General features: G+C 43.8%; 5 protein-coding genes across 9 annotated transcripts in view; 3 read left to right on the top strand and 2 right to left on the bottom strand.

The window, feature by feature from the left end:
- Window positions 1-489: 489 nt before the first annotated feature.
- On the top strand, window positions 490-1,805 carry LOC120443756 (trans-1,2-dihydrobenzene-1,2-diol dehydrogenase). Of its 2 annotated transcripts, none has more exons than XM_039623021.2 (3): window positions 490-967; window positions 1,031-1,407; window positions 1,477-1,682. In XM_039623021.2, exons 1-3 carry the CDS (start codon window positions 589-591, stop codon window positions 1,537-1,539), a joined length of 819 nt encoding a protein of 272 aa, XP_039478955.1. In that variant the 5' UTR covers window positions 490-588; the 3' UTR covers window positions 1,540-1,682. The 2 variants fall into 2 exon arrangements, with proteins under 2 accessions (XP_039478955.1, XP_039478954.1); XM_039623020.2 differs by having other exon boundaries at window positions 492-967; window positions 1,499-1,805.
- Window positions 1,806-1,935: 130 nt separating this feature from the next.
- LOC120443753 (streptococcal hemagglutinin) lies at window positions 1,936-6,862 on the bottom strand. Its single transcript, XM_039623016.2, has 3 exons — window positions 6,497-6,862; window positions 3,972-5,907; window positions 1,936-3,863 (listed from the first exon to the last, which is right to left on the bottom strand). Exons 2-3 carry the CDS (start codon window positions 5,856-5,858, stop codon window positions 3,198-3,200), a joined length of 2,553 nt encoding a protein of 850 aa, XP_039478950.1. The 5' UTR covers window positions 5,859-5,907; window positions 6,497-6,862; the 3' UTR covers window positions 1,936-3,197.
- Window positions 6,863-7,234: 372 nt separating this feature from the next.
- On the top strand, window positions 7,235-11,972 carry LOC120450194 (ras-related protein Rab-5B). Of its 2 annotated transcripts, none has more exons than XM_039633071.1 (6): window positions 7,235-7,344; window positions 10,687-11,111; window positions 11,182-11,302; window positions 11,493-11,661; window positions 11,724-11,837; window positions 11,897-11,972. In XM_039633071.1, the coding sequence occupies exons 2-5, from the start codon at window positions 10,843-10,845 to the stop codon at window positions 11,822-11,824; spliced, it is 660 nt and encodes a 219-aa protein (XP_039489005.1). In that variant the 5' UTR covers window positions 7,235-7,344; window positions 10,687-10,842; the 3' UTR covers window positions 11,825-11,837; window positions 11,897-11,972. The 2 variants fall into 2 exon arrangements, with proteins under 2 accessions (XP_039489005.1, XP_039488997.1); XM_039633063.1 differs by lacking the exon at window positions 7,235-7,344 and adding an exon at window positions 7,448-7,595.
- A 473-nt stretch (window positions 11,973-12,445) lies between these two features.
- Window positions 12,446-25,090, bottom strand: part of LOC120450099 (protein eyes shut) — a 37,005-nt gene continuing 24,360 nt past the window's right edge. Inside the window, exons 6-13 of one of the 2 annotated variants that reach the window (XM_039632896.2) lie at window positions 21,564-21,836; window positions 19,820-20,112; window positions 19,065-19,725; window positions 18,828-18,991; window positions 17,996-18,727; window positions 17,631-17,873; window positions 15,440-15,943; window positions 12,446-14,633 (exon numbers count right to left, since the gene is read on the bottom strand). In XM_039632896.2, the coding sequence (XP_039488830.1) occupies window positions 14,446-14,633; window positions 15,440-15,943; window positions 17,631-17,873; window positions 17,996-18,727; window positions 18,828-18,991; window positions 19,065-19,725; window positions 19,820-20,112; window positions 21,564-21,836 (3,058 nt within the window). In that variant the 3' untranslated portion in view covers window positions 12,446-14,445. Of the gene's footprint in view, window positions 14,634-15,439; window positions 15,944-16,518; window positions 16,871-17,630; window positions 17,874-17,995; window positions 18,728-18,827; window positions 18,992-19,064; window positions 19,726-19,819; window positions 20,113-21,563; window positions 21,837-25,090 lie in introns of those variants that run through there. The other variant, XM_039632904.2, reaches the window with a different exon arrangement.
- LOC120450134 (MKRN2 opposite strand protein) overlaps window positions 14,969-25,090 on the top strand; it is a 49,650-nt gene continuing 39,528 nt past the window's right edge. For both annotated transcript variants that reach the window (XM_039632982.1, XM_039632973.1), the window contains exon 1: window positions 14,969-15,290. The gene's annotated coding sequence lies outside the window, so the exon portion shown is untranslated. The remainder of the gene's footprint in view (window positions 15,291-25,090) is intronic.

Genomic DNA, 25,090 nt, shown 5'->3' with positions numbered 1-25,090 from the left:
TTTTTAGTTATCATTATAACCTTATATTTATACATTTCGACTTATTGTGCTCTAGCCAACTGTACTTTTAATGTTTTATAATCGTAGTTTTTTAAATAGTGGTCAAAAAGGGGCTCGTCTAAGTTCTGAGAGATGATAAGATAAGTGCAATTGCGTAGTGCTGTTCTTCATCGCAAGGGCTTTTTATAGATTCGGAAAACCTTGTGATCAGTTTGGAAACACTATAGAAAAACCAGGTGGTGCTTGAGCATTAGAAAACTATGATTCAGAGGACTCTCAGATAAAAGCCAGCAAAAAGGATAGTGAACATACATGTATGTGTGTCCTATAAGGTTAAATAGAAACCGAGTATCGTCGTCCAAATATGCAACATTTAGAGCGCCAGGGTTGGCTTCCTTATCAACCGGAATGCAATGGAATACGAAAATTGCAATGAATGCAGATGCCAGGGACTGATAGGAGACCCTCGGGACTGGCACTCAGTATCATTATCATGGTGTCAGTAGCTGCCCGGACACGGGCCCGCGCGAGACTTGACTCGAAAACAGAACGGATACCCACATAGCATTCAGCACATCGGAAGTCGCAATGCAGAGCCAAGCGAATCTGAACTGGGGCATCGCGGCAGCGGGCAGGATAACGCAGGACTTTGTCACTGCCCTGGGAACCGTGGAGAAGTCCCGTCATGTGGTAGTGGCCGTGGCCGATGTAGATGGCCAGCGGGCTCAGGAGTTCGCCCAGAGGAATCAAATACCCAGGCACTACGATGGGTTCGATGCTCTGGCTCTGGATCGAGAGGTGGATGTGGTGTATGTGGGCACCCTGAATCCATTCCACTATGCCGTCGTCCATCTCATGCTGGCCAGGGGTAAAAATGTGCTCTGTGAGACTCCCATGTGCTTGGGTTTGGAGCAGGCCAAGGAGCTGTACGCCTTGGCCGAGCAGCGGGGAGTGTTCCTCATGGAGGGTAATGAGATCCAAAAGCCAACTAAGCAAAAGTAGAATATTAATAGCTGATTCTGGTTTTTAGGCATGTGGTCACGCTTCTTTCCCAGCTACGAGCGTCTGCGGGAACTCCTGAACAACGACGTCATTGGGGAGGTGACCCAGGTGAAGATCCAGCATGGCTTTCGCTTGGCCCACATGGAACGGGTGTGCAGCCGTTCTCTGGGGGGGTCGATCCTCATGGACATTGGCATCTACGCCTTGCAGCTGGGTCAGTTTGTTTTCGGTGTGTCTCCCGTCAAAATCCTGCCCAGCGGAACGCAGCTCAACAAGGATCGCGTGGATGTACAAAGCGAATTCATGCTGGACTATGGAGACGGTCGCCGATTGGTGGCTTTGGTGACCGGACTAGAGAATCTGGAGAACGATGCCGTCATCACGGGCACCAAAGGCGAGATTAGGGTGAGCTTATCTCCGTGTGTTTCCGGATCTGACCTCTGGATCAGGGGATTATCAATGCAGCTGTCGTAGCTCTACTGTGTACACTTTCCAGCTGTCCAACTACTGGTGCTGCACCCAGGTGAGCCGTTCTAATGCTCCTCCCGAATCCTGGCCCTTGCCACGGGCCAAGTTTGACTTCCACTACACGAACACCTGCGGACTGAGATACGAGGCGGAGGAAGTGCGTCGCTGCATAGAGAAACGTCTGCTCGAGAGTCCGAAATTCACGCACGCCGAAAGTCTGGAGCTAACAGCCATAGCCGATGAGATCCGACGACAAATCGGTGTAGTGTATGATGTCTGATGTCTGAACTGTGAAGAACTCTTGGTAATTAATAAATACTTGAAATATATCAATACATCACCAAGAACATTGATTCAGTTTGAGGCATCTTCTTAAAACAACCACATTGAATCTGCAACTGAAAATATACAAACTCTCTTAAAAATACAAAGATTTTTATACTTAAGCAAAAACATACGAGGTAATCCTGATATTTTGTATTCAATATTTATTTAAATAATTGCAATTATTTTTTCGTTTTCATTTTCCTTTTGTCGTTATCAAGTTGCATATACGTATTTCTACATCGTACTGCGTGTTGTGGTTGCTTTTGTCTGTATTTTCTGCCATGTGTTGTTGGTTCATTAGGCCTAATACGCTAAGGGTCAGAAATAAGGAACTTAAGAGCTAAATGAATACTTAAACGCAGCTAAATCGAGGATAAATCTACAATAGGCCCATAAAACTCAGTAGTTAATTAGTTGGCTTCGTAACTAAATGCAAAATACAAAACACAAAATCGTTTAACAAGCGATTTCAGTTAAGCTGGGTTAAATCAGATTTGACACAGAATTGTAAGGAAAGATTTTTGGGGCTCTCAGCTCATTAAATTCATGGGAGCAACGCAAGTAACGACGTTAAAAAAAGTGTCCTTCCTGAATTTGTTCGTTTTAGATTACAAAATAAGAATTGAGTAGAAGGTAACTTGATTTTGCGAAGTGAACATAACTTAAGCAACAAAGTAACTAAACTACAGTTTGCACTTAAAGACTAATTAGAATTTAACAATAAAATGATTTATACAAGGCGACTTAAGTCCGATTAGAGGACTTTTGCCGCTACTGAAGAGGTCTCCTGAAGTCGAAGAGTGACGCCAACGATGTCCATTTTGATTCCTGCCCCTGCTTATCCTTTTGCATTCCATTCCTTTTCCAGCCAAGCCCGCCGCCGCCTTAAACGTAATGAAGTCTTTTGCTGTGTAAAATTGCTATAAAAACTATTCTCAGCTCTCTCGCTGCCTCCTCCGGTTTCGATTGAAGGGTGGGTCTCTGTGTGCTTTGCACAATTCTCAAGGAAATCTTTATGGCAACTCAGTGTGCAATTTTGATGAGCAAAAAAAATGGCTGTCTTTTAACATATTCTTCAACTTAAATAATATTATACTCATATTCAAATTAGAGAAATTTTAAAACGGCGAAATATTAGTGGTATAAATTAACAGAATAAAAGTCTTAAGTAAACAACAAGAGTAAATCGGCGGAAGAATATTAGTGATGTACAAATCTTTGTGATAAGAAGACATCTTCTCTAAGCGATAATTAACAAAAAAAAAGTAGAAATGTAATAGCTTTAGATAAAATAATAGTCTTCAATTCATAGTCACTGAGAATTGTCCAAAGTAATCATCCCATATTTTCAAATCTAATAAAACCCCAAAAGGCGCCCGGTCCAAATCGGATTTGATGATCTAGGAGGACTCGCTTGTGGCCTGATGATGCTGCTCCAGCGGCTGGCGTGGCTGAGGGGCTGATGGAGGAGCATGTGGCGCTGGCAAAGCCATCGGTGGCAGCTTGCTCTCCACCACGGCGACGATGGGCGCTGGATTTACAAGCGGCGGGGGCAACGCTTCGAAACTCATGCATCCTCGCTGCTGCCCGTCATCCACAATGGGCGGTGTATCGATAGAGTCGATGGTGGATGCACTGGACGAGGTCCTTCCACCGCTCAATCCCTCGGAGACGGCAACTAATGCGGCTGTGGTGTTGCGGTTGTGCTGCAGCAGATCGTTAATCTGTGAGAGGCGCGAGGAACTGGCGATCGGTGTGCTCAAACTGATAAATTCATTGCCATTGGCTGGTGAAGGGGAAGATGCCACAGTGGCGGGCGAGGCTGTTGCCGAACCAACTGCATTTCCAACAAGTCGTGAGGGCGAGGCGGAGGTGGAGGCTGCGGTCATGGAGACAGCGGTGGTCTGGTATGGAGCATTGCTGGAGGCGGTGGTGGTTGCAATTCCATACGGCGGAACAGAAGGCACCGCACAGGAGCTATATGCGCACGAACTGGCGGCTCCGGGGGCGACAGCGACGGCGGGTGACGATGAATGCTGCTGGTAAGCGGCCGTATAGGAAGTGATCTGTGATGGACAATCGATTAGCTTACTTCATATCGATATACAATATTTATATAATTATGCCGTGATTATTTAAAGATTATTTAATCCTAATTACAAATGTTAACCAACCTGAGTGCTGCCATAGCTGAGCGACTGATATAGTTCTCCGTACGATGGTGAGGCATTGGAGCCACTAGCAAAGAGCCCAGAGTCCAGACTATCCAATTGGGCGTATCCCGCGTAGCTCTGGCTCTGCACTTGCTGCTGCTGGGGGATCGCCTGGCCCGTGGTGGGCACTCCTTGCTGTTGTTGGTAGTAGCTCACGCTGCTCTCGGGCGTGTAAGCCGGAGAAGCGTAGCCGGAGCTGTAGTTCGATTGCGTTTGCAGGAAGTACGCGGATGTTGAGGCAGCCGTTCCCACCGGGGAATAGCCAATGGTCTGTTGCGACTGCTGCTGCTGTTGCGGTTGGAGATGTCCTCCCTGGACGCCTTGAACCGATCCCTGCCGCTGCTCAAGATCCAACCGCATCACCGTGTGAATGTAGTGGGTTCGTACCCTTGTGGGATTGAACTCCACCCGGCCGACTGTGTTGCCACAAGCTTCGCGAGTACATCCGCAAGGAAACATGGCCCGATCTACTTGACATTTTATACCAGCCTGGCTACAGGCACATGTCTCCGGATCGCAAAACTCCCTGCAGGAGCAGCCGCACACTTCCCTGGAGTTTCTGATATCGCGGCATTCGCTTTTTTCGCTGGCATCAATCTTGCGCACGCCCGCTGCTTTCAGCAGTGCCCTTCTTTGCTTGGGCGTCACCGGCTGTAGGAAGCCATTGGAACCGTCTTCGGCATCGGAGCCACTACCCTCGCTTAGGTAATCCTCCTCAGACTCCTCGCTGTCGTCGCTACTGGAACCCCGAGGCTGGAGTTCTTGGTTCTGGCTGCGATGTGCCCGCCTCAACTCCGCTGCATGTTCGGCCAGGGTCATCGTCTTAAAGGCTATATGCCTTGCACCCATGCCCAGAGTGCATCCGCCAGCCGTGGGCACACAGCTGAAGCCCTGTTGTCGGGGAAAGTAGAAAACCTTCACTTCGTCAAAGTTGATGGAACGCTTGGTCCGCTTCTGAGCAGCCACTGGAGGGGCAGACATGTCGGGCACCAGATCTATAGCATCGCTTTCCGAATCTTCCAGTCTCCGTTTAAGGTTGGACCTAATGGGCTTGGACTCCAGCTTTTCCTGGATTTCCGGCTCAGCTTCTTTCTCCGCCTGGTCCTTGAGTAATGCGGAGGTTTCACTACCCAGACCAGAATCTGACCCACCATCTCTAAGCTCATCTTCCTTTGTTTTAGCGGGCTGGGCAGGCTCCAATGATTCCTGGTTGTTGGACGCCACCTCCGCTGATCTGGTGGCTATTTCCGTTTCATTGTTCAACTTCAGCCAAAGGAGTTCGCCACTGGTGTCGACCTCCTCGTTTGTTGTGACCGACGCGGAGTCAAGAATGTTGTCAATTGCCAGTGGATCCTCGGACACTGCATCGGAAGCTATTGAAGAGTTAAGATCAGCATCGCCAAGCACAATAATCTCATTATTAGGATAGTTCTCCAGCTCAAGGAACTGCTCCTCCAGTTCGGTATCCGCAGGGTCGTGGGCAAAGTCCGCCAGTTCATCATCCAGCTGCTCAAGGGGCATGGGTAAAGAAGCCAACGCCTTGGCTTTCGCTGCGTGCACCTTGCTAGCGTCAATTATGGAGGTCTTGATCTGCCTCTCGATGTCGTCCTCATCATCGTCCAGGTGGGGAAAAACTTGCAGCTGATGCTGCTGCTGCTGTTCAGGCTCCCTCTGATTATCCTTGTGATCCTGATTTCGCTGATCCTTCCTATCGCCTTCGTCGTGGGCACCTAAGCTGGGAGTCCCGTCCCTTTGGCCGGCGGCCGTGTTTCCTGATGGGCTAAACATATTGGAGCCGCTCGCATTTTTTTGTATGTACGTAAATATCTTTTTGATGGGACTGAACATGCTATCCGTGTCGAGGTTCCTAGATCTTTGAATTTCCTTTGGTCAACATCTGAAAGCAAGTAGGGAAATCGTTTTACATAATGTGCCGGGGAAATTTCCTTTGCAGGTAGAAAATACGTATAGATCAGGTGTGTATGTACAGTGTCCATTCAAGAGAGAGAACAGCCGGGAATGCGAAACATTATTTCTGAGTGAATTAATTACACATTATAAGGTTTCGTAAGAGCCCCTGACCCCAAGTCCTACATTCACCGTAGAAATTACCAAAGTAACAAAAAGCCTAATGCACCCAGCCCTTTGTATATCTAATTCAAATATTTAGAATTATAGATTTCTTGTTTTAAAATAAATAAATCGAAGTTGATGTAGAAAATTAATTTTAGTGCTCGTATGAAATCAATTGTGTTCTGTGTACGTGTAATGGTTTATAAATATATACATATTTCGCTTCTATTTTTCCCTCACATGTATGTTCACTTTCTCGAGCGAGCACTGTGTTCGCATGGGTGTGTGTGTGTGCAGAATCCTTTCAAATCCTGGATCCCCGAGAATTTTGCACACAATAAAAGAGACCACCCGAAAAGTAGACACACCGCTAACCAAAATCAATATTGATTAGCTGATTTTTGGGGGCCCACCTTTGCGGATATATTTTCGCTGTCAGGTCAACGGCAGGACTCGCAAGATCGGTGGGAATTATCCTTTTTGGAATTTGCGTTGCAGCTGCGACAAAAAAAACCGAGCGAGAGAGAGATGACGAAAGACGCAACTGTGTGCGTGTGTGTGCAAGTCTGTGCGAGTGTGTGCGTCAAGGAGGCGAATCAGGACGCGAATCTCGGTATTTTCGTAATAATACAATCACTTTACTGTGTGCCTGGTTACGGTTGAAATTTAAATTAAGTTTTTAAAACTCATTTCGCACTCCTCTAAACTTTTTCTCAATTTTTCACTTCTTCTTTTCTCGCAATGTTATTACTTCTTTTACTTAGTGTGCCCGCTGATGAACCATTGCAATATACCTGTCTTAAGCCAATTCAAATATACCCAAAAATACCATGCGAAAATCGATAAAAGTGTATACGATAGTGCGTACATATGACTCACTAGCTAAGTTGGTAAGTGTATTCGCTAAGATATCGCTCAGAAGAAACATAATACCTATATACCTAAAACTAATTCATTGATGGAGCCGGTTCCTGCAAATTGTTAGACTCCATGAACTCAACATAGGAACTTCAATATGTTATGTTATATATATGCCCGGCTTAAAGTTTATTTGTTGACATATACAGTAAACTATATATTGAAGATGAGCCAGTAAAATGTTTATATTAAATTTATATATGTATGGTGCGATATGTTGGTCCCACTAATCGATAGAAATATGTATCGTTGGTTGGAGCCTCTGCTTATCAACGGAGCTTAGAAAATATTTGGCATATTCCAACAGTCGTGCTGCGGTCACACAAAAAATTCCAAGAAAGTTGTAAGTTAAGTTTACCAATAAACCAGGCAAAAATTTCCCTGGCCATTAGCCAGGCAAGACCGCTAAAGAAAAGGAAAATCGTTGGAAAGTCAGTGGTGACGTCGCCCAGGAAGTCAATCGACAAAAACAAGACGTGCGACGCGACGATAATTTTGCGAGAGGCGAGTCAGTCGCTATCTATCTCCCTCTGTGCTCGTTTCGTTTCGTTTCTTGGGGCTGTTTTGGGGCACACAACTGAAAAGAAAAAAAACGTAAATGCAAATGGTTATCTGGTTTCCAAGTGCCGTGTTAAGAAGAGTGCGTAATTCGGTAGTCAGTCGAGTGCTTTTGCGTTGTTGTTTTCGCTGCTTACCCCCCGTAATTAATTAAGAAAGTTGTGTAAAATTTTTTTCGCCCTGTCCGCCATAGTGCGAGTGTAAGAGCGAGCGCGATAGATGGCCCTGAATTTTGGGTGCGTTGCCCATGAGAGCAGGCGCTAGAGCGAGACGGTCGTACGACCTGCTCCAAGTGCAGCGTGCACAGTGGGTCGCAAGGTCTTAGATAGTGCTCGAATTTCATTGTCGAGGGATAAAGAACACTGCAGGTGCACTTTGGCATGGAGTAATGCGGACAAAATCGGATCTTGGTCCGTATTATCACCCGATTTATCAGAGCTTTACCGCCAGAACAGAGCAAAAATCGTCGTTCTTTGTTCAGTCTGTTTTGCGTCTTTAGTTAGGAGAGAATGCGGGTGTGTATGTGTGTGTATTTATCGGCAGTTCGTTCTCTTATCGTGCAAGTTCTTAAAAAAAGAACAGTCTTGGTCTCTGATGTTTTCCTAAAGCCCAAATGTAAACAAAATCGCATCCTTCTATTTGTTTATTCTAGGCTTTTTTGCTCGCTTCACAAATGGGAGAACCGCAATTGTCATGCTATACTTACATACATATTTACCGAGTGATGTGTGTGACCGTAAATATAACGTTAATTGTATTCTCCCTTTTCTAGGCGACGTGCTTCAAATATGCGTGCTGAGAAAATTGCACTTGTTGACTTTTCGAGTGAGGCAATTCCACAGTCTAGCGCACGTGAATAGGGTCAAATTAATATAATGGACAAAATTGTTTATAATTGGCATAACGTTCCGCTGTTGTAAAATTAGATTTATTCCTTATTTTATGTCTAAATTTAATATCTTTGAAATTTAAAATGAATTAATTCCACACCTATTGGATTGATAATTGCTGTGGCTGCGTGGTGTTGTTGTTCTTGCTCTCATCCTCTCTTTTGATTCACTTGCATTTGTATTAGTACGCGTGAATGACGCATCGTCAGCTGTTCTAAAAGAGCCGTAATTTCCTGAACGTTGTTTTATATTTTATTGAATTTTCCGCAGACGGGCGCGAAAGTCAGTTCTATTGTCGAAGTGACTTAAAAGTTTAGTAAACCGCATTAATTAGAGTTAATTTAAATTATACAATTAGCGGTGAGTTATTTACTGACAGCTGTCTGTTTCTCATAGAAAATGTCGTATTGGTTTACTAATACACACTGGTGGTTTTAATTAAATTTAAAGTGCAGTTTTCGTTTTGGCTTAGACGCCACCGCCACCAAATGCAAAATACGTCATTCGCTGGATAATGAAAAGTAATTGTAGGCGAAATTTCTTTATCGCAATTGAGAGTGCGGTTTTTCGAAAAGAGACGGTATGTGTTTGGCTTTTGTGTGTGTGATTGTGACTGTGCACTTTGCGCCAAAGTCTTTGGAAAAAAACAATTGAATGGGTCGGAAGGGAGACGAAGAAACAAACAATTGTTGACTGACTGCATTTTTAATGGCAAAGAGAGGGCCTGCATATTTCGCTCTCTCCCTCCTTGTTAATTTAATAACGCCGCACAGCAACAACACCAACAACAACAGCGTACATTTTTGTCACGCTTTTACTTTCTCCACGTCTCTCCTTCGTTAATTTATTTTGCATTGATTTTTATCACAGCTTCCGCCCTCACTCTATGAAATCTCTCCGCTCTGCGCTCACATCTCTCCACAAAGTAAATAAGACTCGTGTAGAATTCCATCCCCCGATCTTTGTAGATTTATCTCCACTGTACAGTCTGGCTTTAATGTGTTAATTAATTTCAGTCGGAATTCGGAGATTCCCATCATCCGACATAAAAACGAATATTTAAGTATCTGAAAAGCATGTGAACGATTTTAAACCGCATTTTGATTAGTTTAAAACTCATTGAAACGCTAAGTTTTGTTTTACTTCTTAAATTTGTGAAGATTACGAGGATACTTCTTTTTAATGATAATGTGGAACGATATCTTGTTTCGGGATCAACGTATCTGTGGGTTTGTAGTGTAGTGGCCAACGGGGCGTATGATTCACAAAAGTGGCGCTGATAACAAAAATATTGTGAATTCCATACGCATTTCCACTGAATAATATGAGGCGTCCCATGTAATATGTATTCTTATATGTATACAAATTCACTGTAAATAACCCGCCCTCGAATTTATTTTGAATATTTTTCCGCAGAAAGTGTGTGAATTATCAATTGTGTGGTAGCCGGTAAAGGAGCTGCAATAAATATTATTTACGATAACTTAGATTTCCCACCCAAGGGAGCGATAAGAAATGTGTAGTTTCGATTACTTGTAAACCCCTTATCGGCAACGAAGAAAGGGAAAAACAATAATTGCGCCTAAACAGCGTTTATAAGGTTTCCCCTTTGTGTTTGCCAAAGTATTTTTAGTTGCTGATGGGTTTGTACTTGCACATGCAATTAACAATGTTTGTGTTTGTGTTTGTGGATGTTTGAAGCAGTCACGCAAGGAATTTTCTGAACACAACTCGTAACATTGAACATTCTAGCGGGGTACTCTTGCTTTCACTGATTTTCTTATCTCATGCTTATCAGTCCTATTATGTTGCCAAGTGACACGAATAGTAATGCTGTGTTTTCAAATGTGTGAAACTATGGAAATAAGCTAATGTGAGTTTTTGTAGGGCGTACTGCTTTCAAATTCAATCGGATTTATCGGCGACCATTGGCAGACGATTCTCCATTCCTCTGTTTCATTTGTTGATGGATAACGGCGGCTTTTTTTGCATATTGTCGGATATGTATGTACATATTGAACTGGGCTTGTCGAGGCCGTCATTAAACAAACAAAGGCGCCACACAGTCCTCTGATGGTTTCATGTGGGTTTTTTATACATCTACATGCTCTTAAGGGACTGAATTGAAGCCCGAAAAACGTACCATTATTGCAGACTAACAAGAAGCACTTAATTACGTTGACTATTGCATTTTTAAAGATTGAATTATACTCATATGCATGCTTTGTATTTTACAGATTCCGCATCCACACTCAGCAGCTATCTTTCCGAAAGGCTTACTCAGCAGAAGAGGGAGTGAGTTGCACTAACCGTCCGTAGAAACAATTATCAGTTGCCATCTCAGAGGAGGAAGAGCGCATCCGCATTCGCATCCGATCCAACCCAAACCGATCATGGCAACCACTCCACGCAGCAGCGGTGCCAGCGGCACTGGAACGGCGCAGCGGCCCAATGGCACCTCGCAGAACAAAAGTTGCCAATTCAAGTTGGTGCTCCTCGGCGAGTCCGCTGTGGGCAAGTCCTCCCTGGTGCTGCGCTTCGTCAAGGGACAGTTCCACGAGTACCAGGAGAGCACGATAGGTGCGGCCTTTCTGACACAGACCATTTGCATAGAGGACACCGTCGTCAAGTTCGAGATCTGGGACACGGCTGGCCAGGAGCGGTAAGTATCCAGGGATAAATCTAAACCTAACTAGAACCTTCAACTGACGTACTTCTATTTCCTTTTATAGGTACCACAGCTTAGCTCCCATGTATTATCGAGGAGCGCAGGCCGCTATTGTCGTCTATGATATACAGAATCAGGACAGTTTTCAGCGTGCGAAGACCTGGGTCAAGGAACTGCATAAACAAGTGAGTGTCATCGGGGAAACCATTGATTACTTCCGCCGCAAGCCATCAAGGTCAATGCCATATCGTGCAGAGCGTTTCTTTATTGTTGCTCTTGAAGTGCCTCAGTGGGTGCATTGAACTTGATTCGGGACATTTGTTCACGCGATACTTACATTACAATACATAAAATACATTACCAAACGTTTTCTAGGCCTCACCAAACATTGTCATTGCGCTGGCCGGCAACAAGGCAGATTTGTCAAACATTCGCGTCGTGGAGTTTGATGAAGCGAAGCAATATGCCGAGGAGAACGGGCTGCTGTTCATGGAAACATCCGCCAAGACGGGCATGAATGTGAACGACATCTTCTTGGCCATTGGTAAGCTATGAAGAACCGCCAGAAACGCTGGGGAAACGTGCTAATCACTATCCCAATTACAGCTAAGAAACTACCTAAGAACGATGGCGCCAACAATCAGGGAACCAGTATAAGGCCGACTGGAACCGAAACAAATCGACCGACGAACAACTGCTGCAAGTGATGTCCCTTCGTAGGTTAGTCTATTGCGGCGAAAAGGCGCTTCTATTACTAACATACTCCTTTGGTTTTGCAGAAAATGAAATTTCCAACGAGAGATTTGAAAAGTTTATGCTGATAATTATAAATAAAAAAATTATTTAAAAATTCAACAGAATCAGAAAGAAATACCTAAAGCCGGCTCTCCCAGGGGACGAATTTCATTTGAGAGCCAAGAAACCAATAATTATAAAGACCACATAAGAATTATAAACATTAAACAAAGGAGTTCCCATTCCCAACATAAACGAAAGTTGCAATTAAAAAAAGTTAGTTACAAATTCCCACACCCGATTTCCCCATTACGCTCGATATCTGTCCAAAAAATATACAAGAATACTGACACCCCCGCAATTGAGCTAAAATATCAGTATAATTCCGACATAAACCATTTCAAATAAGAACGCAAATTAATAAAACATGAAAAGAAAGCGCAGATTTTTTGGAGATTTCATCGTGTCGTAGAAAGTTTGAAATCGTATTGTATAAAAAAGAATGAAAGCCCCCAAAACCATCTAAGCGAGCAAAGAATAATTGTAAAGATTACATTTGGTGTAAGTTTCTGAGCATTAAGAGCATTAAGTGAGGGGAAGATTCCAGTTGCAGTTGTTCTCAGCAGCGTTCCAAATAAAACAAACAAACACCACAAGGAGCAAATGTTCAGGCCAGCGGCTGAAGATCCTCGCTCGCCTCGGTTTGTGGCAATGTGTGTGTCTCTCCGGCTCCGGAGACCGGACTCCAGATCCGGATACGGACGCGGATGATTCGACTCCGATTCGCGGCGGACACGTGTGATAGTTGCAATTTATATAAATTATATATACACATATGAAAATGAAAGAAAACGAAAACCACAAAAAAAAGAAAACCAATTATGCATACTTTAAAATTTTTTAATTTCGCCTTGCGTTAAACTATTTTCCACATTCTAGCAACAATCGAAGATTTAATGCTACTATCTTTAAACGTAAACGAGAACGGAGAAACTATCGTAATCCATAAAAATTAAACTTACATCTAGTATGCAATTAAGCGGAGGAAGTAAAGTGAATTAAAATAAATAAATAAAACAAATCGAACAACACAATACCGTAAACTACTTGTTTAAATCGTTCCACAAACATCTATGATCCGATGCTTATTTCTTTCCAAATCATAATTTTTATGTTGTCTGTATGTATTTAAATTTAACATTTATAAATTATAATAAATGAAAACATCGTATATACTTATATATATATGACTCCGTATATATGTATATACAGTCATTCGATTTGAATCGACAATGAGCTCACAATCGTATTTGTTTATGGGTTCCAAAGATATTATCCCTTGGCTTTATAAAGGAGGTTGCTTAAATTGTTACTAGATGACTTTTCTATTTGTAGATTTGTTTCAGTAGTTGTGTAAGTTTATCGTCGGCGGAAAGACCTTGAAGAAAAAGTAGCAAAGTCACTTCCCATTGCACCAAAGAAAACAGAAGGCGTATTTAGTTTATTAACTTTTCTAATTCCCATTTTTTATTTAAAATTATAACTGATTAAGATGTCTCTCGAAATAAATACATACTTAACTTACAGTTTTGGTTACAATTTCCATTTGGTTTCGTATTGTATAAGTGTTGTATATATATTTTTGTTTGTATCTTTTCGCTACTTGGTTTCCCATTTATAAGAATAATTATATTGTATGACTGCATCGATTTTTCGACGCGTCTTGATTTCTTGTTAGAGTAGTCGACTTCGATTTGAGTTAGTTCAAGATAAATTAAAGAGAGTATACGCTAACTTACTACAAGGCAACTAAATGGCTTCAATCAGGAGTGTTTATGCTATTTAACGTACAGAGATAACAAGGAGTAGAATATCCAACTAGCTAAATTAAATTAGGTTTTAAAGTTGAAAAACTTAAAATGGCAGAAGCTTGTTGAGGGCAGTTTTGTAGATAGTTTGAGTATAGAAAGTTGGGGAAATAAGGAGAGATTTCGAATTATAACACAAATGCTAACGATTGCATAACAAAAGGTTGGCTCAACAAAAACAATATACATATTGATAAGTTAAGTTGCGTTTTGGATCGTTCATCCATAATCGTAATTCCACATGAAATATCACTTACGTAAGAGAAGTTAATAGCTGTATCCGGTATCGGTATTTTCTAGATTTAGATCCTAATCTAAAATTTTGTCTTAGTTTTGCTCTTGGTATTGTTTTGATAAACCAGTTAATTTGTCGTTTGTTTCCACGGTTTAAGTCTAAACATTGTCTTTTTTTCGTTTTTCATTTATTTCTATAAAATTTACAAAATTACGTTCATTTCTCGTCTTATTCGTCTGTCTTTTATCGATAGCTTTGCCCAAAAACTGTGTGTGTATATATTGATTTCGGGTTAGGGGATTCCCCATTCGCCCACTTTCTATATAAACTCGCTTATCACTTAGCTTACAAGTAGTTCTCTCTATATAACGCGTCGTCAATCGGATTCTCAAGAGGTTAGCGAGTCCTGAAAGTCCAGATTGATGAAAGTGCTCCATAGATTCGTTACTCCGACCTTGCCATTTCCTTTGATTTCGTTTCCTTTCGTTTTCTATACAGTAAGCGGCTCATCGCCGTGCAGATCACAGGATCCAATATTCTCGCCCTGGTACGTCGAGAAGTCGCTGATAATCGCTGTGGGCTCGGCTCCGAACTGGATGTCCTGCAGGCAGCCCTTGAAGGGATCGAAGAAGCGACCCTTTGTGCGCCTGCTCACCGAGTCCGAGTTGGGAAAGCCGCCTGTTTGGGATGCAAAGAAAAGTAAATGAGCTTTTGTCATTTTGAATTTTATTTGAATTTGTGTCAGTGTTGGAAAGGCTGTATATGTTGCAGTTAACATCAGTCTGTTAGCAATCACTTAACAGCACACTTTGTTTCTTTAATAGCAGTTAAAGAATAAGCTCAATTATTATAAGTTTTATTGCAAAATTATAATCAGTACTTAACTGATTTGTTAAGAGTTCGTATATTAAGGTATTAAATTAATTGAATTAATTAAACAGCTGTTGTAGCTTAATACCTATCGAACCAACAGCTGTGTCAAGCAAACGAGTTGGCAGCCCAGCCTAAGTCAGTGTTTATTCGGATCGCGACTCAAAAACAACTTGCGATTGGAATCGAAGTTTGAAATGTTCGTCGCGGCGAACAATACTCATATATGATAGGCCAAATAGTTATTTGACCAAATCGGCTTAACTCCACTGTGCTAGGGTATCAAATGGACCTCTGGGCTTTTGCTCCGGTTTTTCCCTTCAGAAGAACAAAACAACTGAACCAACACCAACTAAAGTGAACTGAAAGTCTCTAATTGTGCAATTGTTTGTTTAAAGTGCAAGTGAAGTCTAGTACAAGTACTCTAATAAAACTATTCGGATCAGTGGTACAAATCAGAAACCGGTAAGCCGATCATTATTATAAGTTTATGTCATTATTAACAACCTAAAAGGCTTAAGATCATACACATAATATCATATATGGATGGCCTTTTACAAGGTGTATATATGTACTATAAAGGTCATAACAATAGGTCCGTGGTATAGACTCACCCAAGTAGAAGACGTCCTCGTAGCTAATCGTTGGCTCCTTGCTCGAATTTCTGCGCCTGCCCGCCACAGTGCTTCGCGGAGTAGTTGAGCCCAGTTGAGGCCGTCCAGCCTCGGGCAATCGCTCGGTGAAGATCACCTCGCCATCCAGCTGCAGCTCCAGCCTGGAGCGGTCCAGCAGTACACTGGTCCAGTGCCAAGCGCCGTCGGCTATGAAGCCGCTGGCCGGAGCGCGGACCGTGTCGTTGGTGCTGCCAAGGAGATTGCTGGCCAGCTTGAGGTGGCCCGCCTCCAGGCCGAGGCCGAGGAACTTGCTCCTCTCGTGCTCGCTCCACAGGAGCAGTCCGTCCGGCTCGATGGTGGAGAAGTTCAGCGAGACTTGGATGGCTTCGCGGGGGCGGACGTAGAGGGAGGGTCCCCGCCGCTTGTCTTTCATCGGAATTCGCGGCGGCGGCAAGATCAGGTAACTGTTGCCACGGAAGCTCGGCGTCGTCGGCTTGCTCATGGCTAGAAAAATCAGAAAAAACGTCGTAAGACATACATAATATTGCGGTGGGGTAGGGGGAGGGGTAGGGGTGGGGGAAGTCGAGTGGCGTTGCATTAAACATGTTGCATGCGGCGCATAATTAAATTACAGCATCAGCTCGCCGCTCCAGCTGCATTGTTCCTCTTCGTCTGCGTCTTTTGTTTCACTTTATGAATCTGAATCTGAATCGGAATCTTCATCTGCAGACCCTGATCTCGTTTATAAGCCCACCACCATCTGGCACTTAGACTGTTTTCTAATGTACTACCAAGTACCTGTTTTTTGAAAAGAAAGTTTTGCTCCAAGCGCAGTAACTGATAACGAGCTGGATATTTAATTACAAACAGAATGAACAAAGCAATATTATTTATCAAATGTTCAATTTCATCTTTGCACAGTGCACACTTTAGTACTTCTCCCATTTGTCAGCGTTTTTTACAACTTCACTCACTTTCCAGTTTTTTCTGCCTATGAATCATCGTTCTAGAGCTTGCAGCAAAGATTAATCTTTATTATCGTGTGGTTATTAATTTTCTTTACACTTTTCCCTGCTGTTTTTTCCCCTTCTGGTCATTTTGTCTATCACCTGTTCGCTTTCCCTAAGTTCTCGATGTTCGTTGATATAGCCCAAGCTTTTCCTCATAGTTCCATTTTCTTTACAATTTCCCTTCACCGACTTGCATTTCTTCAATTTCAATCTCAACTTAAACTTGCTTGTGTGGCATGTTAATTCACAATTTGCTAATAAGTGAAAGGCAGACAGCTGGATCTCCATCTCCACATAAAACATCCGATGGATAAAGAAATAGCAAAAACGCATCTGCCGATTTCATATAATCAAAAGCTTGTTTCGCAGATGGTTGATTAATGTTTCGCTTGGTGTCATTATAATTTTGAATAATGTTGCACTGCGAGGGGATATTAAAAGTTGGAAATTACTGATTGGATAATTGAAAATTACGTTTAAAGTTTATGGCACTAGAATAGCAAGAGACTATTAAAAGTGGAAAGAAATGCTACACTTTTAGGGAGCATTTCCCGTTTTAGCTAATAAGTTAAATATATGAGAATAAATTAGCTTATTATGCAAAATTATTATAATCCAAAAAACGAGAGCACTCAACTTTGAATCATGGCCAGATTTAATTATTCCCCCACTCTATCCCCATTCTGATTATAGTGCTCTTTGCTGCTTTTGTTGTGAATCACAGATCGCTAATTTTTGTGTTACTTTTTTTTGGCCAACCAACTTCCTGACCCCGCTGTGCACTGAACCATCCAGAATCCAAATGCTGCTGTTAATGGTTATTTTCTGCTGCCGTCAATCTCTAATTATAATAATAATGTTGTTCTACTCTGGGGCTGCGAAACTTGTTTGCCCCACAACTCCGCTAAACACAGCGCACAAAAAGAGATCAAAAAGCAGAAAATAATAATAAAATCATTTAAGCTTCTGTAGGAATTGCGAAAACCAACTTTTACTCGTGACACATTTTTGCGAATTGAACTTGAAGCCGTGCGAAGATTTATGAAACTTGTTTTTCTCCGCATTAATAAGATATATTGCTATTATGGCTTCTTCAAAAACTGACTGAATCATAAGCCACGCTTATGGTTATTGAACTTGTGGTTGCTTTGCTACTTTGCTATCCATTTTTGGCCACTCACCGATCTCGCAGTAGAAGCCACCCCATCCATTTGGACACGAGCAGCGTCCACTTCTCAGGCATCTTCCATTGTTTTTGCACGGAATGAGCTTGCAGGTCTCCGAGTACTCGCATCGATCTCCTTTCGCGTATTCCGGGCAGATGCAGTGCGGCTGCAGCTTCTCGTCCAGCCAACAGTGTCCACCGGACTCACAGGAATCTCCGCCGCAAGCGGTGCCATCACAGTCTCGAATGTTGCGCGATTCTAATGGGCAGATGAATCAATAGATACTTATATACTTTCCACTATCTAGGGTAAATCATTTTGGGTTTTAAGTAATATAGAAAGGTGTCTAAAAGTAGATTCTTATCATCAACTGCACTCACCCACAATGTTGGTTTCGTTGAGCACAATGCGCGTTCCACTGACCACCAATCCACGGACACATCCCCTGAAGGGAATCGGGAATCCTGAGATGGCGTTGTGCGGCAGCTTGGACACGTCCTTCAGCCCGCCAATGTAGAGCAGTGAGTCCGGCTCGACGAGCACCTCTGCCGATGGAGCCAAGGCCGATGAGGCGCTGCCCTCCACCCACAGGGTCAACCATCTGCCCCGCTGCGCCATCTTGATCTTGTGCCACTCGCCGATGGCCAACATGCGCACGCTACGCACCACCGTGACATGATTACTGGGCCCGGAAATCCGGAACTCCACCACTCCGCCTTGCAGCGATAGCGACACGAATCCAATCTTCTTGTCCTGGTTGTTGTTCAGGGTTCCGAAGTAAAGCAGTAGGCCTCTTTCCGAGAGCGGACGCAGTTGGAATTCGATGAAGAAGAACTGCACTCGATGGTGCTCCTCGAAGGACTTCGAACCCATCAACGGAACTGGCGAGAAGCTGCGCTGCTTCTCCACCTCATTCAGCAGTTTCATCACAAAGTGGGTACTCGGCGTGGTAATGGGCTTCGGGGGCATTAGCTTCTTGGTGAAGTTCCGGTAGCTGACCATTTGGGAGCGCTTGGCGCCCAGCTTGTCGCCGCCATCATATAGATATGGCCAGCGAACCGCCAGATAGGAGCGTCTGCCAGTCAGGGATACGTCGCTCAGGGAACGAATTACTGCGGATTAAAGGGCAGTGAGGTGTTAATATTATATAGCTGAGAGTTGCACCCCTTTATAATGCTTATGACATGGATATAAACTTGCAAGGGAACCTACCTTCCTCGCAGTTTTTGCCTGTGCGTCCTACGGGACAATCGCATTCGTAGCCATTGACCAGCGGCACACAAGTGGCGTCCTCGTAGCATTTGTTGTTGAAGGAGTCGCAGGGATTCGTGGGCTGGGCACACAGTGGGCCATACCAGCCCTCCTGGCAGATGCAACTAATGTGAACAAGGAATGAATAATGAACATGTAATGAGGATTCTAAATAAAGAGATCAAGAGAGGCGCTCACGTAAAGGTTGCTCCATGCTGCAGGCAGGCGCCATCGTGCTGGCAGGCGTGGCGATGGCATTCCCTGGTTCCACACTGACCCACGCCCCGACCTCTGACCCCACGCGTCTCCTGCAGGGGAACCGTGACCTGTCCCGCCTTCAACTGCACATCGTATATGCAGCCCTGGAAACCCGAGTGCAGTGGCAAATCGTGTGGCAGCGTATTGAAATTGGCTATCTCGTGACCGCCGAGATACAGAATGGGCAGCACATCCATTCGGCTGCCACTTCCGGGCGATCGACCCGTAATATTGAACTTTCCGTCCACCGAAAGCCAAGCCTGTCGCCCAATGCGGCCCACCTTAATCTCGTAGGGAACTCGTGGAGCATCCAGCCGGAAGTCAATGGGTTTCTGGGTGAAAATGCGACGGGGTCCGGCTCCCAGGTTCCAGGTGAGCATTATGTAGCCCTGGATGAAGCTCACCGCCAGGTGATCGCTCTTCTCGTCATGATAGCCCGACTGCCCAAAGAAGGCCAGCAGCGAAATCTGCGACATGGTCTGCGGCAGGATCTTGAAGCTCAGCTCGAGCGAATACTCCAGTGGAATCGGCACCGTGTAGGCCACAAATGAGGAGAGTCCATTGACGCTGCCGGAGAAGGAAGGCAGGGCCACCTCAAGATCTGAAAAAGAAATATAAAGAAAATATATATTGCTGGTTTATAGACCAGTTTAAGGCTAATTTCTAATGGGTCTTCTGGATGGAGGAGTACTCACTGTGCTCGCAGTAGTGGCCGTGCTTGCCCAGCGGACACAGGCAGAGGTAACCGCTGCCCGGAAATTGTACGCAGGTGCCACCGTACTGGCACGGGTTGTCCTCGCACACGGATATCTCGCAGGTGGGTCCCATGTACCCAGTGGGGCACTTGCACTTCCACTTCTCCGCCTTCTCGCCATTCTCGTCCAGATCGTTGGACTCGATCTTAATGCAGGCGGCGCCATTGCGGCAAGGACTCGATAGACAGGCCAATGAGCCGCATTCCGTAATGCCAAACCCATCTAGGGCGTCCCTACACAGGAAAATATTCAGGAAAATTGGTTAGAAAGTTGCTTTTAGTATGAAAAGGTTTTAGGAAGTATCAAGCATAATTAAATTACTGTCTGAACTAATTTTAAAACTTACAGAAATATTAAAAAATCAAAGTAATATACGAATTGCATTTGATCATTAGCAATGGTATTTTTCTCAGTGCAAAACTGGGACAGGGCCATGAGTTAGGTGTCGCAGCTAATTTCATGAGCTTGGCTAATTCAACATGCCAATACCGTGGACGGAGTGTCCTTTTCGCCATCCTTGCGCGCCATTTGACAAACAGCCCACAGCTGTCAGCGCTTTCGACACGGATGTGACCGCCCCCACCGCCCCTGCCGAGACCCCCCCTTGCGCCCATTTGTGCCCCCCTTTTGGCCCCGCCCCTCTGCATTTGGGCCATCTGTTTGTACTCGCGCTTTTATGAACGTTGCACACTGACGAATGGCTTCCGCATTCGCTGACAGGCTGTCCTCATCCCCACCATCCCACCTCCCCATCATCGCCAGCCCCACCTCCAGCTCCTTTGAGATGTCCTTTTCATCGGGTTGGCTGCATTTCAGTGGCAAACTTGGTAAGAGGCCATAATATATAAGCTTTTAGCAAGGCTATTTCTTTTATGCTGAAGAAGTTTCCTTGGCAAACCAACTTGAGGTCTAGCATGGAATTCGTTAGAGCCTCTTGTGCATTTAAGATACTTAAAGACCTGCGGAGAGATAAACGCTTAAAAGCACCACTTGAAGTTTGCTTGATACAGCAAATAAAATTAGGGCTTAATTAGAACCATGGCTTCGTTTTACGTCCTACTTGCACTCTTGTTTATTTTCGCCACTCCCATTGGACACATGCGAGTCCATTTGGTATATGTGGTCGTCGGGTATTAGCCATATATTCCATATGTGCCACCTTTGCCCATTTCCACGTTTATCTCCACACGTAAGCAGAGTTAATTTTTTCGTGTAGCGAGAAGGAAAAAACTTTTTAACGCCCGGTGGCCGTATAATCCGGCCATAACTGCAACTCCTCCCGGGCTTTCGCCACCTGCAACTTTGTGTGGCGGCATTTTGATGCTTCCATTTTATTCCCGCCCTTTCTTGCCTTTGGTTGCCTTTCTTTCGCCGGAAGAGTGTAAGCGGCATTAACATTTAAGAGTTGATCCCGCCGGAGATATATGCCTGTCACAAACCCCCAAATCCGCCCAAAAGAAGTCGTAACTTTCTGGGAGCTTTTCATTAGCCGTGGTCCAGCGATCAAGGAACAAATGGGGAATGGGTGTGCGACTTTCGGGCACTGGGAGAAATATACTCTATTGTACTTAAATAAAATCTAACTCAGTATTAACTAAGCTAAAGTAATAAGGTATATTAAGTAATCTATATAGATTTATTGTGTTTAAAGCTTAGTAAAGAGCTTAGTGCAATATAAACTCACCCGAAAATCTCGCGAGCCTGTCCGTTGATGCGCAGCGTATGGAGGCAGCCAGTGAAGCCGGTGCCACTTTGGGCCGGTGGCAGTTCGATAATCAGGCCAATCGGCGCCTGGGGCGCTCCGCCCAGGTGCAGCCAGGTGTTGAGGATGGCCTCCGGGGTGTGGAGGCGCGGCGGCAGGAGCTTCAGCCAGGTGGGCTGATCCCCGGACATGGCCAGCGTGTCGTTCACCAGCAGCGAGGCGTTGCAGTGTGTGTAATTCCGGCTGAAGTCCAATCTGCAAAAGGGACATTCGAGGCATTCCTTTAGCGCTTCTACCTTTTACCTTTTTTTGGCTTCTGCCTTTCACTTTTCAATCTATTTGCACTGTATGGTGTATGGTGCTGTAGTGCATCAAATATTTAATACCCCGCACTTTCCCTTTGGGGCGAGAGTGAGGGAGTGAGACGCCCTGCATTCCTGGCTTTTGGGACGACTTTTAAGAGAAAATTCCGAACATGCCGATGCGTGAAAATATTTATGACACCACAATCCACCGTCCTGCCCGGCAAGTTCCCTCATCCACAGAAAAAAGGGTCCTGCCAGCAATCTGTTATCCTGGACTACCTTTTGCCAGTTGACCTTTCAGCGTAGGCAACTTTTCCAGAACACCGAAATATTCATTTACAGTGGTTTGATTTTTGTCGGAAGAAGGTTGCTAAAATCTTGGTTAAATATTTTACCAACATATTTATAAAATCAGGATCACTATTATTGTTATCCCACCAGCTGGAATTGGTATTTAAAATAATTATTTTAATTAATATTAATCCCTAACCCAACCCACTGTTTCATGACCATGTTCTTTTCTGCCCGCCCAGCAATTGCCCGTAATGTCAATCGACTGTCAAATTTTTGTTTCGCCTGCCCTGCGATGGTATGGCATTTTTTTACAGGTCCTTTGATGTGATGGGGGCAAGGGATCTGATGGGGTTACTAGGGGGGTTTTTCGACCCTCTGCGAAGAGGGCCGCCAGTTTTTATTGGCCCGCTTGGTCGAATGTCACCTGCTTTTATTTGAATGAGCTTTGTTCTGAGGCCTCATCCGCAGTATTTCTGATTTTATTCCTTGTCGGAGGAGTTTCCCTTTTTTCTGGGCTTGGGGATTGGGATGTCTGTTTGCCGATGGACGAACTGGGATTCATATCTTCGCGTTTATTGCATTTGAATGTAGATATTTTAATGCCAGAAAGCCAGTGCAGTAAATGCCTGCAGAAGGACACATGTTTTATTGTTATTTTATGGTGGCTGGATAAAGCTGTAAAAAGTTTCCCATATGCTGGCCAGATGGAAAAAGTTTTTCCCGATTGCATTTAGTTTTTACAACATGTGTAAAAATATATTTGACTGTGATTTTCCTTTTGTATCCTTTAACAAGCATTTTTGTTGACATTTACTTCAAAAACTTCTTTGTCCTCGTTAAATTAAGTTCCGAAGCAAATGCTGCCTTTTACAAGGTTAAAGCACCCATATTTCATCCAATAGAAGTTGCGAAGCCCATTAGTTTAATACTTTCCAATTAATTACCGCTTTCTACAATTTATAGTTTCATTAACGAGGCAAAACCAAAAATCCAAACTTCCTTTCAATGCTGTTTAAAGTTCAATTAGCTGCACTTGAGTGAACAACAAATTAAATCAGCATTGTTTACATTGAAAGGAAGCTAATTTTTTCGCGGGTGTGAGTGGGTGGAAAATCCTTGAATATAATTTATTGACACGGCCAATTGAATGCTATTGAAAAGTTCTTCGCTGCGGAAGCTGCGAAGGAAATCCATTCCAGCCATCCTAATTAATAAACTTAAGTCGGCAATTGTTTTAGGCAAATTCGCAATACTTAAAACGAAATTCCGCGTCGAAAGCGGAAAGAAATGTGGCCGCAATTAGGCTCGACTAACGCTAAGTATTATTGCTTTCTAATTACACTAATTGTGCGCAACACCAGTTCGATGTGAGTCCTTAAGTAAAATGTCAATTGTGCCGGGCATTAGGCTCATTAGAGAGTGTAGCTCACTGCCCACTGGGTGGAATTACCCAAAGGGAAACTATAGTTCATCGAAGGCCCGACATCGTCATCATCGTCATCGAGCTGCCCTGGGGCGAAAAGGTCCTTTTTGTTCCTTCTGCTCGGGCGATTAAGCACGCAAGCCAAATAAAAATAGGCAACGAACATAAATTTGTTGCTCGTAAATCCACTCGCCAGGCCAAAACACAAAAACAACAACCCAGAAAGCGAGGCAACGAAAGTAATATAATATAGCAGCACTGGAAAAAATTAGCACAAAGAGTTTCCTACTTTACATGCATTCCCAAAGGCATGAAATCACTTGAGACAATTATAGCCTGATTTCTGTTATAATACGAATTACTTTCTTTTGAAGTTAAATATTTATATTATTTTCTGAAACATTAAGGGACATTTTTCTTTCTGTGCACCTATATATGGGACGATAGGGCCCTTAACATCGGACATCGGATCGCCCGGAGCAGGGACCAAGTGCTAAAAAGTAAATTTGTGGTCGATTCGATAGTCGTAAAATGTGAAAGTGTCCCCCCACTTTCGCTTTTTGTCCCCCTCTGGTGAATTATTTATATGGGCAGCATTCTCGCTCACTCGTTGTCCTACTTTCGGTTATATATTTATTCCTTAATGTCCTGTTTATGCCAGCGATTCCTCTATCCTTGATTCGCTCCGGGAGTTGCGTATTCCCAGATTTGACGTTGTCCTTCGGCAAGTTGTATTTACCAAAAACGATTAGATGGTGATTTTCCATATGCGTTTAACCCATCAATTTGATGGCAATTTTTAAGTAATTGCGCACAGCTGAATTGTAAACAACCCATTTTCCTGATGGACAATTGAGTGATTATGCCCACTTTAAGTGTCGCCCATTTGAATATTCCAGCAGCTTTTGATGACCAGAAAGTCAACAGGTCGAAAGCAAGGATTGATTTATAAGTGGCTTCACTGGGCGTTCTAATTTGTTAATAATCTAGAATAGAATTGTTGCCTGGCAATCAGAAAAACTGTTAAAAAACTATTTTGGCTAAGCTTTTTGAGCACACAATGCTCTATGTTATGGTACATCCGATGCAAGCCAAAATTCATTAAAACTTTATTTCCCACTGCAAATGTAATGCGCTGCGATAGTGGAAACATTTGAATAACTTTCAAGTCCGCTGCCTTTTTTCTCGCATTTGGCCAGGAAATGTTAGTTAAACGATTAATTACGCACGAGTCCGCCCGCTCGTCCCGTTAGCAAATGCGGTAAATTAAATTTTTCAACCGCGGAAAAATAAAAGAAGAGCCAGTCAGAAAAAATCTCCAACTAATTACGCATGGATGGCAGAAGTGGAAGCCCCGCAGGATTTAATGTTCGAGCAAATGGCCGAGCGGAAATGGGACGATGGGCGGAGGAAGTGGAGCGGGAAGTGGAGGGTTGGAGCACAGAAGAGGAGCTAAAAAAAAGTGCAATTTATTCTACACTTGAAGC

This window comes from Drosophila santomea, chromosome 2L (assembly GCF_016746245.2).
Source record: "Drosophila santomea strain STO CAGO 1482 chromosome 2L, Prin_Dsan_1.1, whole genome shotgun sequence".
In the NCBI taxonomy this organism is placed as follows: Eukaryota; Metazoa; Arthropoda; class Insecta; order Diptera; family Drosophilidae; genus Drosophila; species Drosophila santomea.
This window is presented reverse-complemented; position numbering and strand designations above follow the sequence as displayed.

What these genes read in the sequence shown, in the direction of transcription:
- LOC120443756 (XM_039623020.2), top strand. Translation starts at nt 589, where the DNA reads ATGCAGAGCCAAGCGAATCTGAACTGGGGCATCGCGGCAGCGGGCAGG. An exon ending in GGGAGTGTTCCTCATGGAGG is followed by an intron (nt 968 to 1,030) that starts GTAATGAGATCC and finishes TCTGGTTTTTAG; the next exon opens with GCATGTGGTCACGCTTCTTT. An exon ending in GCACCAAAGGCGAGATTAGG is followed by an intron (nt 1,408 to 1,498) that starts GTGAGCTTATCT and finishes TACACTTTCCAG; the next exon opens with CTGTCCAACTACTGGTGCTG.
- LOC120443753 (XM_039623016.2), bottom strand. Translation starts at nt 5,858, where the DNA reads ATGTTCAGTCCCATCAAAAAGATATTTACGTACATACAAAAAAATGCG. An exon ending in TCAGCTATGGCAGCACTCAG is followed by an intron (nt 3,864 to 3,971) that starts GTTGGTTAACAT and finishes TGTCCATCACAG; the next exon opens with ATCACTTCCTATACGGCCGC.
- LOC120450194 (XM_039633071.1), top strand. Translation starts at nt 10,843, where the DNA reads ATGGCAACCACTCCACGCAGCAGCGGTGCCAGCGGCACTGGAACGGCG. An exon ending in TCAAGGAACTGCATAAACAA is followed by an intron (nt 11,303 to 11,492) that starts GTGAGTGTCATC and finishes AACGTTTTCTAG; the next exon opens with GCCTCACCAAACATTGTCAT. An exon ending in CGACATCTTCTTGGCCATTG is followed by an intron (nt 11,662 to 11,723) that starts GTAAGCTATGAA and finishes TCCCAATTACAG; the next exon opens with CTAAGAAACTACCTAAGAAC.